Below are 14,456 nucleotides of genomic sequence, written 5' to 3'. Positions count from 1 at the left end.
GAGAAGACAGATATTATGTGTTTTTTCACCTGTAGCCTGGAAGATTTCGAGTTCGTTTTCGAGGTTGTAATACTTCTTTTGCTCTCTAGTATTCTTCATTTGTCTACTTCGACTGCTTTAATAGAAACATCAAGCTTATAGCCCAATAATTCGTCAGTTAGTTTGTCTTTGATCATCAGGTTTATGAAGAAAAACTTCGTACTTACAGACATCGTACAACATGGTGTTACGCGTTATCGAAGCTATTGGGCATGGTTAAAAATTAAGACAGCATAAGCACAATTATTCCAGATATTACAGGTTCCAACAAGTAAAGAATTTTGAGAGTCATAACACAAATAAGCTATGTATTGATTATTGACCATTTGTGACGAGCAAAAACTTAAGAAACTAATAAGTAGGTTTAAAATTGATAAATACAAATGTATTCTGACAGTTTATGAGTTAATTATGCTTTCTATTTGCAAAATTCCTCAACCTTAACACAAAATAAGAAAAAAAGTGAATTTTTAAGAAATTTGCGGGATTTCCCGGGATAAGAAAAATTTCCCGGGTTAAAAAAACAACCGGGATCCCGGGATCCCATTTGAGAAACCCTACTCCCAACCATCCTCTTGGGCTAAGATCTTATGTCATCCCTAACTACAACACTATAGCTGTGGAGGTCACATACGGCAAACCCATCGCACTGCCTTCTGATCTCCTCACTGACCATGAGACTACTCCAGCCAATGACTTACCTACCTTGATCTGCAAGTTGAAGGAACGTATGAGGTCGATCTGCCCAGTCAAAGATGTCCACCATTCGTCTAAAAATATTTTTTTACACTCTGAGTTGATGACTGCCACAATAACTCATGCAAACCATTACAACCATCTATGATGGCCCCTTTCATGTCCTATGAAACTCAGACAAACTCTTCGATTTAGATACACCTTGAGGGAAACAAACTATTTCAATTGACTGCCTCAAACCTGCTTTTTTTCTGAAAGATATGACCATCTCTCCACCATTCCTAACAATGACAATGGATCTGTGGACAGAAACAACCACCCACTGGATGAGACCACACAAAACAAGGCACCTTGTCCACTGACAATTCATTCTGGGTGAACTGTACATTTCCCTTCTAAATTCCTGAGCATTGTCACTGGGGAGAGAGTACGTGGCCAACCTGGCAACACTTAGTGTGGAGACACACTAAGATGTTGCCAGGTTTGGTCTTTTGTCTCCCTCTAAAGTCATTCTGACCACGTGCATGGTACTGGTGACTTTGTACCCGAGCTCAAAATAAACTTATTTTATCTTTTAAGATCTGTGTTTATTTGGTCAAAAATCCAAACCATTATTAAGAAAAATTATCAGAAATAAAAGCATAAATGTGGCCATTTTTCAATGATCTTATTCAATTTATAATTATCAAAAGTAAATACTGTTATCTCTTTGTAATAAATATCAGCAATGTTGATCGAACTGCTTTTTACTATAATGGCTGTATATAATAAAACTATATTATAATAAGCAATTTATAACACAAATAAATTCACTTAAATATAACTCCTTAAGATTCGACTAAATTAAGACAATAAATGGAGGATATTAGCAATAATACAAGGTCTGTTCAAAAAGTATCGGACCTTTTTTTTTTCCGCGTAAACCAATGATGCGAGAGAGGCCTCCTTCGGTGGCGTTGTGGAGGGGACAGTCATGCACAGCCCTGAAATTTTTCCCGCCTGCAGGAAGCGTCAGTCGTTGGCAATCGGCGTATGAGTGAGGTCATGTAGTGTGCTCTCGTTGGATTTCACTAAGCTAAAAAATGACTGAACAACGTGAGCAGCGATATTACATCAAATTTTGCCAAAAACCTTGGCGATACCCGAGTGTAAACCATTCGCAAGATTCAGCAGGCTTTCGGGGACGATCCTCGAGGCCAAAAAAAGCGCGGCAGGTCCGCAGCAATATCAAAGGTCATGTTGACAGTTTTTTCGACTCTCGTGGGGTGGTGTGTCGTGAGTACGCACCACAAGGCCAAACCATCGCAAAGGAGTACTACCAGGAGGTCCTTCGTCGTCTTTCCGATACATTGCGACGCAAACGACCGGATCTGTGGTCGATCAAAACTTGGCAGCTCCATCGTGATAACGCATCCACCCATTCTGCGCATCTGATTCGGGCTTTCGTCGCCAAACACAATACTCCTGTTGTTCATCATGCTCCGTACTCTCTCCACGTGGCTCCGTGTGACCTTTGGCTATTTCTCAAGCTGAAAATACCGCTAAAAGGAACCCAAATTTAGTCGAGAAAAGACATCATGCAAAATGTGACGGACCGGCTGATAAACATTCCAAAAGATGCGTTCCAGCAGTGTTTCCAGAAATGACAGAAACGCTGGGAGAAGTGTATACATTACCAAGGAGACTACTTTGAAGGGGATTAGGGTTTTGTACCTCAAAGTCAATAAATTTATTTTTGCCGACCAAAGGTCCGATACTTTTTGAACAGACCTTGTAAACTATTTCTAAAGTTAAAAATGTGAAATTCTTTTTTTTCCATTATGGGGGAAAAATCAATCAGAATCACTTAAACAAAAGATTTTGGCTGTACACAAAGTGTTTAGCCAGTGGAAAGAGGGAAAGGGAGAGGAGATAGACTGTAGAGAAAGGTAGGATTCCTTTGAATGGCATACACAAGGTTACTGCTCCCTCTATGTTTAATATTGGCATGCAGTTTTTAGACTGCAAGGCCGTAATCCCCCAAAGGGTATAAAAGAAAATCCAAGTGCAGTGAACACTAATAATTCAGTGCCACCACAATAAGCTAAGTAAAGATGTTAGTGCCAAGTAGCTGTCAGCATGAAGGACTTGAATGACACCCTATAAAATCAAATCACCATTATATTCATTATACATAAAATCAAACTTTTCAATTTAGCATTACATTTGTTTTCTTCTGAAATGATCACTAAATCAAGTGAAGCACTAAACTGAGGAACCTAAAACAATAAGAATTCAAATCTTATTACTATATCTACAAGTTTGAGTTTGATGATGTTTGAAATGCAAAATTATTTTGGCAATTCACAGATACCAAAAGGAAAAACCTACTCATAAATATTCATTTGTGCTTTCTGAGGGTTTCTGACATTATTTAACAGAATATTTTATCAAGATTTGGCTGTATATATGGGTACTCTGCCTGAGTGTTTTCAGTGGCTCAACCCCAGCATTTTGCAACTGTTCATCACAAATGAGGTCTGTCCAGAAAAAAAATCCAGCCATTGTTAATATAATGAGAATGATGTACATGACCAATGTAACATGCCAACCAAGAAGAGTAGACTGATTGACAGTGTGAGAACTAGAAGCTGATCTGAGATTCTGATGTTTCTTGTATCTTCTTCAATAAATGTCTGTATTTTTCATATTATGGCTGGATACTTTCTAGACAAACTAGATATAGACTAAATAACTATAAATAATAAAAACTTTAATAGAGAGTCAATGGAAAGGCAAAGAAAATTTTGTTTTAAAATAATAAGCTATAAAGCAAATTAATAATGTAATGTCTTTAAAAACAGGCAGATAGTGCTGAAATTAATTGACTGTTTGAACACTACGGCACTCTACAGGTATAAAAAATTCAATTCTTGACACTTCATAACAAAAAAGTTTAACTTCTTTGATATTTCAGATTTTTTGGTAACACCCTTTTACAATTATATTGTTTTGTTTTCTGTAAATCTGCTTCTCTTCAAGCATTTCACATCAATGAGAAGACAAATGAATACTTCAGTAAAACAAATATAACTTTATATTAGATAAACCAACTTTCTAATAATTATTTAGTAATGTAAAATAATTAATAAAAAATTTATCAATAAAATTAAATTTCACACATTGACAAAATTATGCCGAAAAAAACAAAAACAGTTAAAGAAAAATAATCAACTATCAGATTCTTCTTTGATTTGAAGCTTAACATTAAGAGTTATGAGTTTTGAGTCTATAAGTTTTAAAATTAAACAATTTAAAATTTATGGGGAAATAAATTCAAAAACATTATCTAATGATTAAAATAAGATTAAAAACAATTTTTCCCATTATTTTAAATATTTTGATTTTTGAATCATTTTAAACTAAGCTATCTCTAGTATTAAATTTAAAATTAATTTTTAATTAGCTTAAAATTAAACAGCTAGATTTTACAGAGCCTAATTATTGTTTGATTACATTTTAAATTTTATCTTAAAGAAAATTTATCACTTCTAAAGAGAGTAAAATTAATATGTAATTTATTTAAATACCTGACTATCCATAACCGCAACAGCCATATTTGTATGTAAAACTTCTAACAGATGCATTGTTATTTCATTTACTTCTTTCACAGGAGATACTTTAAAGGCAATTAATAATTTATTACCTTTTACGGTGCGCATGGACCCAGTAACACGTACATAAGAATTTTCCATTATTGAAGATCGTTTTTCATTAGTCACTTCCTACAAAAAAAAAAAAAAAAAACATAATCAACTCATTGCAATAATACAAATCTCAATGTGTAGTATATTAATAAAATTAAAAACCATATTGCTGATTTAAAATTAATCAAATAAAATATATAAAATAAGAATTTATATTTGAAATAAAAATATATTTTACTTAATATTTTCTTTCATATGTTATAAAACAGATCATAATAATATACAGTAGTTAGTTACCAAAGTTTAATTTAAATATTTTTAAAATAAAGATAAATTAAAGAATTAGAATTCCAACCATATTTTCCCCAATCCACATTTGAACTTCCAAAGGAGCACCTGTCATATCATCTATAGTATAGACAATCCTTGTAGATTGCTCATCAACTGATTTCACCATACCTATAACAGTTAACTGAAATATAAAATAAAAAAATTATTCTAACTAAATATAAAATAAAAATTTTATATTTAGTTGCAAAATTAGCTAATTTTTCCTCCGAAGAAAGCCACTGACAACTTTATATTACTATTTTCCAATTAAAATAATCCATCAAGTCTAAAAATTTTTTATTCAAAGTGTTTAAGAAATATTTCCCTATCTTCAACAACAGAAACCACAGAACATTTTAAATTCCAATTTGAAATTTTCATGTACAATTTAAAAAAAATCTTTATCTAATTATTTTCTTAATTTTAAATTCATGTATTTTCTTGCCAATCCATTATGAGTGAGTTATTCTGCACATCAGCATTATAAACGATTAGATATTGCAAAAATTGTCATCTTATTACTTGGTATTTTAGTAATGGAAATAACAGTGAAAAACAAATTAACTTATGAAAGAATAACTAAGGCTAAATATAAAATATTAATGTTATATATTTAATTACAGTTGCCAGAATTTGTAAAAAATATTAGATGAAGAAATCTGTTTGGTAATGACATTGCTTTTCATAAAATAATTTCGGAAAATATAAACGAGTAGTAAAGTTTTAAATTAAAACTAAAATAAGAAGAATTAGTTATTTAATTATCTGAACTCTGCAGTAAACAGATATAAATGGCATAGATTGCATATTAATATGCTGTTATGTGGATTGTTAACTCGATATATATATATATATCGAGTTAACAATCTGGATATATATATATATATATATATCCAGCAACAAACTCAAACATAAAAATATTAACTTTTGACATCAGAAATGATTCATAATGTTTCTTCAAAATTAGCAGAAACAGTTTTTTTATAAACAGAATTTTATTTTAATGATCAGTATTTGAGAGAACAATGTATATATTTTTACACTGCAATAAAATGTTAAAAATAGCTCCCAAAAATCAAGCTAATATATGAATTAAGCTCAAAATTTTTTTAAGTCTTTTTAATAATGTTTTTCCTAAACATTAATCAAACATTAACAAATGCTACTCACACTTCATTCGAAAACAAATATTTCCTGAGAAAATGACAAATTTAAAATATAGTAAATTCTTGATTATCTACAACTAGAACAAACTAAAATGTTAAAAATAAATAATAAATGTGCAAATATAATGTTCTAGTATATAAATGCAAATAACTGATTTCTATATTAAAAAAAATTCCATAAATTCTGTAAATGATTTGATAGATGACAGAAAAAAGTGAAATTAAATGTATGAAAAAAATACATTAATGAATCATCTCTAACATTGCAAAGCTTGCAAATAAAGACTTGTTAAGGAAAAATAAGGTATCAACTGAAATTTTTAACTTCAGATGTTTCATTAAACAGTCTTTTACGGTTTCCATTGCTAAATATTATGATAACTGTCTAATTAGTTTATGTGAGTCACCATCACATTAAGGCTAAATGACTAATAATGTACTAAATAAAATAATTAAACAATTATTTATTGTGACATCATCACAATTCTGGATTGTAATTTTTAATCCATATTTTTAATTTATTTAATTTAAAATATGCACTCTTCACCTCAAATTAGTGGTGGCTCTCTCTGTACATCATACTTTTCCTGTTAGCAATTGAATCATGCCATTCATCTAACTTCTTTAGGGGAAAATTTTTGAACTGAAATAACATGACCTCCAGTTTCCACATATATAGTTAGTTAATTGGAGCCTCTTACCCTAAGCTTCCATATCTGGTCTCAATTTTCATCTTTCTAACTCTGTTCTTGAGATTAAGGAAAGACAGACAGGCGGACAACACTGGAAATTTATAATTTTTTCCAATTGCAGCCCAATAAACTTTCTTTGAAAAGTGAATGTTCTATATTTATAGGAGGAGGAAGAAAACTAATAAAAGAATACACTTACTACTTATATTCATTTTTTTTAAGAAGAACTTCATAACATAAGTAATTTAAATTCAAACATCCTTACTACACCCGATACGTTTAAAGCTATACAACAACCAAAGCTGAATATTATCGGGCTAGAAACGGCTACAATACTAATAATTTAATTTGGCATTAGAGTTAATGCCAAATTGTCTATTAAATTATTAGTATTGTAGTCGATAATATTCAGCTTTGGTTGTTGTATATTTTAAATTCTACAGTCCATTGCTAATATGCTAATAGTAAAATAAGTTTCCATTTAATAAACAATTTGTTAAACAAGAAACAACTATATTTCATAAACATTTAAAATTTTCAGATAATATTATATAAAAAATTTCTTTTAATTATAGATTTAAAAATACAAATTCAATTAGATAACTGAAACTCTTCTATTAAATTTAAGCATTTACCCTTTAATCATTCTTGGATTTTCAGATTTACAAAGAATATTTTCTTCTTAAAAATATGAATTTTGCTAACCTTTTACCCTATTTGTTTTTACTAATATATAGAATAAATGTACATTTAGTTAATTTAAGATCAAATATTGGAGAGAAAGACAAGTAAATACTGTTGTAAGTATATGTTATTAAATATATGTATAGGAGCTCCCCTAATTACGAACAATTTGACCATAGGTCCAAAATTTGAATTTTATGTAAATTGTGGAGTTCTCTTCTGCTCTTGAAATGGTGTTAAAATCAGTTTTGGCCAGTAATAAAAAATAAATTTTTAATAACATGGACAAATTTCTATTGCTTATCATCAATTTCATTTTCATGCAAATTTCAAGGTTCTGTTAAGCTGCAACTATGCAGGTGCGAGCGAGTGAGAGTATTAGTTGTTTGGGAATCTTTAATCACAAAATGAACTTCTAAATGAAAAATTACTTTTTAAAATAAAATAAGAGTAAATTAAATTACAAATAATTTATTTTCAGATCACAAATTTGTCGACAGTAAGAAGTTAAAGTTTATTATCAATATTTTCTCAAAATGAGTGGTAATTTGAAATACAGTAGAGCATCGATTATCCGACTCAATTGGGTACTCAGGTTGGTCGGATAACTGAAAAATCAGATAACCGAAAAGAATGAAAAAAACACATTATTAGTGTAGTATATTAGTATATCCCATGTAATTAGTATATCGCTATTAACCAACTTTGCGTTGAATTTTCATCGATGTTAAGCCTAACAAATTCTTTAAAAAAATAATAATCGTTGCTATTGTATCGTTAAAAATTATTTTTAAATAATTACAAAACAAACAACCACTCATAATTAAAAAATTAAGTCTCGTTTAAATACTGGCCTGCCTTCAATGGTCGAGCCAGTATTGACAGCTAAAACACGCACAAATTTAACAAAAATAATATTAAAGTAGCCAAGACATAGCCAAATATTGTAGTGCCACATCACTAGCGGACATTTGAAATTTGCCGAGTAGAACGGTCGGTTAACCAATGTGACGGTTAATCGGGGTTCGGATAATCGATGCTCTACTGTAATATAACACTAAAATTATTTTGAAAAGGTTTTTATTTTTACATTACATTAATACAGTTTATTTAAGTGTTTCCACTTTTTCCTTCAGCTCATCTAAAGCGTGACACATTTCTGCCAGTAAGTGCAGGAATAAATTTTTGTAATTGTTGACAATATATTCTCGATTTAAGTTTTGATATTTTAAAATGTGACACCAAAAAAGTTGATTTTGGAACTTGTCAATAAATTCCGGGTCAAGTATTTGGTAGTGGGAAACAAAATTCCAGTTTAGATAATCTTTTAATTTACATAAAGTCTTGGTTTTTAAATGTTGATATTTTAAAACTTTTTTTATATCAAACTTATATATATAAAGTGTGTAATGAAATTATCTGAATGAGTTTGAAATTCAACAATTTTATTCCAATCAAAATAATTCGAAAAATTGCCTAAGAAATCTTTGTCTAATTTCTGATCTTGGCATATTAAATCCCATTTTGCATAATCAATATGTTTTATAATAAACTAGCTGCAAGGACATGCTTCGCTGGGTTTTTATTTGTATGTAATATAGTTTTTTATATATATACTAGCTTACCCGTCGTGCATTGCTGCGATCTCAGAAGAAATGAAATTCAAGCAAACTCGTTATGATAAAATTAAATTTTCATTTTATCATTTTTATTGAAACTTATTATTATTATTCATTTTCATCGAGAAAATATTTCAAAGTGTCGTTTCAATTCTATTTATTTATTGTAGTGCTTGTGGATACACGATATTTTTTGTTTTTCCGTCTGGTGCGTACACGAATAAATCAGAAGGTTTTCCGACACGTGAGCTGGCCACATACAGTTGTCCATGTGAGAAGCACGGATTCTCCAAATTTAACCCACACACTCGCAGCGATTGTCAGAAGTGCGATATTCCTCATTTTTATATATTTTTTAAAATCCTTTATAATTTTCATTATTTAATTGCTCCTTCCTCTCTTCCTTGGCATGTTGTGAAATTTCTGATAGTTGGATAATAAACCGTTTTATTGTAATTTGTCTTTTTAAATTATTTTGAGTCGATATTAAAATTTGGAAAAGGGGGATACCTAGATCGGTAAAATACGCGAATTTCTTCCTACAACTTCGGTTGTTGTTCGGGGTACAGTTAAGGTTTTAACGAAGTTCGAGCGAATACATAATTAGCAAAAAAAAAGTTGAAATAAAGTGATTAAACAAAAATTATTACAAATATCGTAAATAACAAATGCATATATAGAGATATTTTTTGAAAGGGGGAAATGGTCTTCACAATTTGAAATTGATCGAACACACTGCTCGAATGCTCGTGTAAACGTGCGCCATCTATCGTAGGATAAATGTACTTTGCAGGAGTGAATTAAAAAACTTTCCAAAGTTTCATGGCAATCGTACTATGCCACAAACCTTCGCTGGAGTATATTAAACAACTTCCCAAAGTTTCACGGCAATCGGATAAACGGTGTGGTAATGCATGAAGGACATAGGACAGACACACAGACATACATTCATTTTTATATATATAGATGAGATGTGAATTTGTAACTTTTCCACATGAATTTCCAGTTTAACTTATCCATGAATTCCAAAATAAACGTGCAAGGCAAATCTTTTCGCTGACTGATGATATCCCAGTCCACAATTTTTAAAATGACAAATGGTATGTTCTTCTAAGGGCGAAGATGAGAAAGTTTCCCAGTCAAAGGGGGATTGCATATTGTCTATGAAGAAATAAACAATTCTTTTATATTATTTGACTACATTATTTGAATTGAATACAGATTGAAATTGAGTACAAAATTATTTTTGAGAAAAGTTAATTTCATTACATTCATGAAAGTCTTTTTCATCTCTGTTGGCGGTGCATAATGTTTCTATAAGAGTTGGATGCATAATTCTTAGGCAATTTTTCAAATTATCTTGATTGGAATAAAATTTTTTCTGTAAAAGTTTGTCCGATGGAGAACAATTTTATTGGAATAAAATTGTTGAATTTCAAACTCTTTCTGAAAATTTCATTACACACTTTATACATAAGTTTGATATAAAAAAAGTTTTAAAATATCAACAATTAAAAACCGAGACTTTACATAAATTAAAAGATTATCTAAACTGGAATTTTGTTTCCTGCTACCAAATACTTGACCCGGAATTAACGAGTTCCAATATCAACTTTCTTGGTGTCACATTTTAAAATATCAAAACTTAAATCGAGAATATATTGTCAACAATCACAAAAATTTATTCCTGCACTTACTGGCAGAAATGTGTCACGCTTTAGATATGCTGAAGGAAGAAGTGGAAACACTTAAATAAACTGTATTAATGTAATGTAAAAATAAAAACCTTTTCAAAATAATTTCAGTGTTAAATTATTTCAAATTACCACTCATTTTGAGAAAATGTTAATAATAAACTTTAATTTCTTATTGTCCACAAATCTGTGATCTAAAAATAAATTTTTATTTGTAATTTAATTTACTCTTATTTTATTTTAAAAAGTAATTTTTCATTAGAAGTATATATCCAATTGATATATTTTTAAAAATTTAGTATTTTAATTTACTCAACAAATCATTAATTTACTTGAAAAATTAATTTTGCGATCAAAGCTTCCCAAACCACTACTACTAGTAAGAATATGTGAGAAGAGGCAATGACATTTCATACTCTCCTCTATGTGGTCATAATAAACGAGAGCGAGAAACAGAATGTGTGAAATGTCGTCACCTCTTCTCATTCACTTGAAAAATTCATTTGTTTGCATCTGCATAGTCACACCCTTAGGTGTCAAAGTAATATTGTTTTCTGCTATTATTTGCAATTTTTATAAATTTTTAAGATTAATGCTTCAAAAAATGCATGAAGATAAATGCAAGCGTCACTCTATTACCATGGAAACTTAACTGGACATCATAAAATTAAGCATATTAGGTAGAAAAAAAAACCAGCATTTGAAACACCCACTACTAAGCAGCTGTGAGTGGGTAAACAAGTGTAAATATTCTATTAAGTATATCAAAGGATCAAACACTAACAACACATGGTTATTCTGTACACATATGTACAGTACTTTCTAGGTTAGTTTTTGACTTACAAACATTTCAACTTATGACAAAATCTCAGGAACCTAACCTGTTTGTAAGTAGGGGAGCACCTGTAAATGTAATTTTAAGATTAATAAACATGAGAGATGTACAACTCTTATATTGTAAATATTAACTTTAATTGACTTACTTGTTGATGATAATTTCTCGAAAAAAACACATAAGAACTTAATTATCAACAATAAATATGACAGTTAAAATACTGAAAATTTCAGGAATCAATCACTTCATCCACATATAACAATTTTAATACATTAAAGCCAAACGATTATCAGATTAAATTGGGCTAAACCATGCCGAAGTAAAGCAATAGCTAGCTGAGTGCCATAATGGGTGATTATAGACCATGGGTGCTGAGTCATCCCCAGTCCATGCCGCAAGTAACTAGTATGGTTATATTCAAATGAAATATGTCTGGAAGTGAAGAACAGAGGTTTGGGTAGTGTAACTGGCAATGCATCTGTGTGGTAATCAGCAGCTACAGGTTTGAGTCCCACTCCAAGCTGATTCTTTTCTTCCAGAATTTATATATTATTTAATAAATATTAATTTATTTATAATTATTAAATTTAATAAGAGATGGTGCCTAACACTTATATCTAGTGCCAAATTACTCAGTACATAGTGATACTTCATATTTCAAACGACTAACTTTGAATGCTAAATTTGACAAAAATTTGCCTCGGATTTTAAATGCTGCTTCAGACTTTGAACTGTGCATGCACTATTCACAGTTCGGATAAAAAAATGTGCTCAAGCTGTAAATGCAAGACCTCTCTCTCTCACATATTACACTTGTATGTGTTTCAGTGCTTTTTCCACTTCTTTTTGGTGTATGTTTGGTTATATAAATTGTATAAATATAAATTCAATTATTAAAAACCAATGGGATCGGTATAAATATTAATGCACTAAAAATAAATTTTTAGTGCGTTTATATAAATTGTGTTTTTTTTTTGATTTTTAANCTTTTTCCACTTCTTTTTGGTGTATGTTTGGTTATATAAATTGTATAAATATAAATTCAATTATTAAAAACCAATGGGATCGGTATAAATATTAATGCACTAAAAATAAATTTTTAGTGCGTTTATATAAATTGTGTTTTTTTTTTGATTTTTAACAATTTCTTCCTGCAATTTTTCTTTGTTGACATCTTTTGAATGCTCCATACATTGTTTATCTGTTAGTTCAAAATTTCCCAAATGGAACTTTTTAAACCATACTTGCTGGTTTGAAGCTTAGGAGAACCTTCTGCATACACATTACAAATCTTTATATCTTTCCGAAATTCATAAAGAGTAGCATGCCAGATATGCTTTTTATCTGAAAACATTTAGACTTGATTTTATTCAAACAAAATATGAAGTAAAAAGTTTAAAATAAACTTCTAACCAAAGAATACAATCTCTCATTAGCAATATGTTAAATTTCATGACTGTTATAATTAAATCACACAACTATGTTAAGTAATGACAGCTGTTAAAAATAGGCATAAACTTTCTATTCAACTCAATATAACTTTTACTAATTAACTATGGAATCTGAGAAGGGTGTGGAAGCAACAAAGTCTAAAAGGAAGGTTGTAATATAGAAAATTGAAAATAAAAAGAAACCTATCATGAAACATGAAAGCAGTACATGTGTGGTGGATCTGGCTGTGATGTTTAAGATGTCAAAGTCATGTGTTCAAACAGTAAATGCAATTTTCATTTTATTATACATTATTTACATATTCTATTTACTGTTTTTAAATTTTAATTTATTGTTAGAGCATGTAACTGTCATATTTTTACATTAAATAACATGTATTTGCAGTTTTAAGTTTATTGAAATGGGTATTATTTGGGGTCAGGGAATGAATTAATTTACTTTCCATTATTTTTTATGGGAAAAATCGGACTTCAAATGATTTGGAGTTTGAACGACTTCCTTGAATGAATTAAGTTTGAAGTACGAGGTACCACTGTATTTAATAATTATCAGCAGTAGTAATGTAGTCCAATTTAATCTGGTAATCATTTGGCTTTAATATAATCATCAGGCTTTGAGATGTTTATAAATGTACAAATTTAATATATTACACAACCTACTCGTATAATATTTTAATATAACTTTTAATAAGTTAAAAAAACTGATTTGCCACTAATATAGCAAAATTAAAAAAAAATAATAATAATAAAATAAATATAACTTATACAGAAATATCATCAAATAGCATACAATATGAGCAGACATGCTTCCAATTTTCATATGTTCATCCATATCCGGTGCTTTCAAGATTTGCGCAATGGTACAAGGCACTACATTATTTACTCTATCAACCTGAAATTAGAATTATTATATTAAACATAAGATTAAGTTAAAATTAAGAAACCCATTTTTAATAACAATTTATTGAAGTTATTCAAATTCAAATATTTTAACAATCCTGTTTGATACTGATAAAGTTTCTATAACATTGCATCCAATTACAAAAGTTTATTAAATCTTGTTTAAATAAGTAATTCCTAAAAATGACGAGTAATTATAATACAGTATATAACATCAGTGGCATAGCTACAGTTTGGGCCATCCAGTGCGGTCTGTTTAAAGACTGTACTATTTAAGACTTATACATGTAGAAATGATCATAACTTATGATGCATCATTTTTTACTTTTAAATCTGCTTTACCAAATAATTATTTTCTGATAAAAACCTCATTCAACTTAGAGCCTTTTTTTGTTTCTAATACTGTTTAATAATAAACAAAGTTTGAAGACAAACATTTTTGAATGTTAACATATTTTGAGAAAACAAAAAATTCGAATACGTAAAATATTGAAATCACGCAATAACAATGTAACTACAGGAAAAGTATCAGAAAAGCATAAAAATAAACCTTAAAAAATATTAAATAACCAACATATTCAGTATACTATCACAAGCATATAACGTGATTGCATCATTGTTCTCCTGCACATATAGTGTTTTCCAAACACATGACACACATTGA

At 29.6% G+C, this 14,456-nt stretch overlaps 1 protein-coding gene across 1 annotated transcript in view; it reads right to left on the bottom strand.

The window, feature by feature from the left end:
• Positions 1 to 14,456, bottom strand: part of LOC111621234 (replication protein A 32 kDa subunit-like) — a 30,042-nt gene that overhangs the window by 11,359 nt on the left and 4,227 nt on the right. The window contains exons 3-5 of the mRNA XM_023363313.1: positions 13,683 to 13,784; positions 4,777 to 4,893; positions 4,305 to 4,499 (exon numbers count right to left, since the gene is read on the bottom strand). Coding sequence (XP_023219081.1) covers positions 4,305 to 4,499; positions 4,777 to 4,893; positions 13,683 to 13,784 — 414 coding nt within the window. The remainder of the gene's footprint in view (positions 1 to 4,304; positions 4,500 to 4,776; positions 4,894 to 13,682; positions 13,785 to 14,456) is intronic.

This window comes from Centruroides sculpturatus, unplaced genomic scaffold (genome assembly GCF_000671375.1).
Source record: "Centruroides sculpturatus isolate CEXI.00-Female unplaced genomic scaffold, Cexi_2.0 scaffold283, whole genome shotgun sequence".
NCBI classification, from domain to species: Eukaryota; Metazoa; Arthropoda; class Arachnida; order Scorpiones; family Buthidae; genus Centruroides; species Centruroides sculpturatus.
This window is presented reverse-complemented; position numbering and strand designations above follow the sequence as displayed.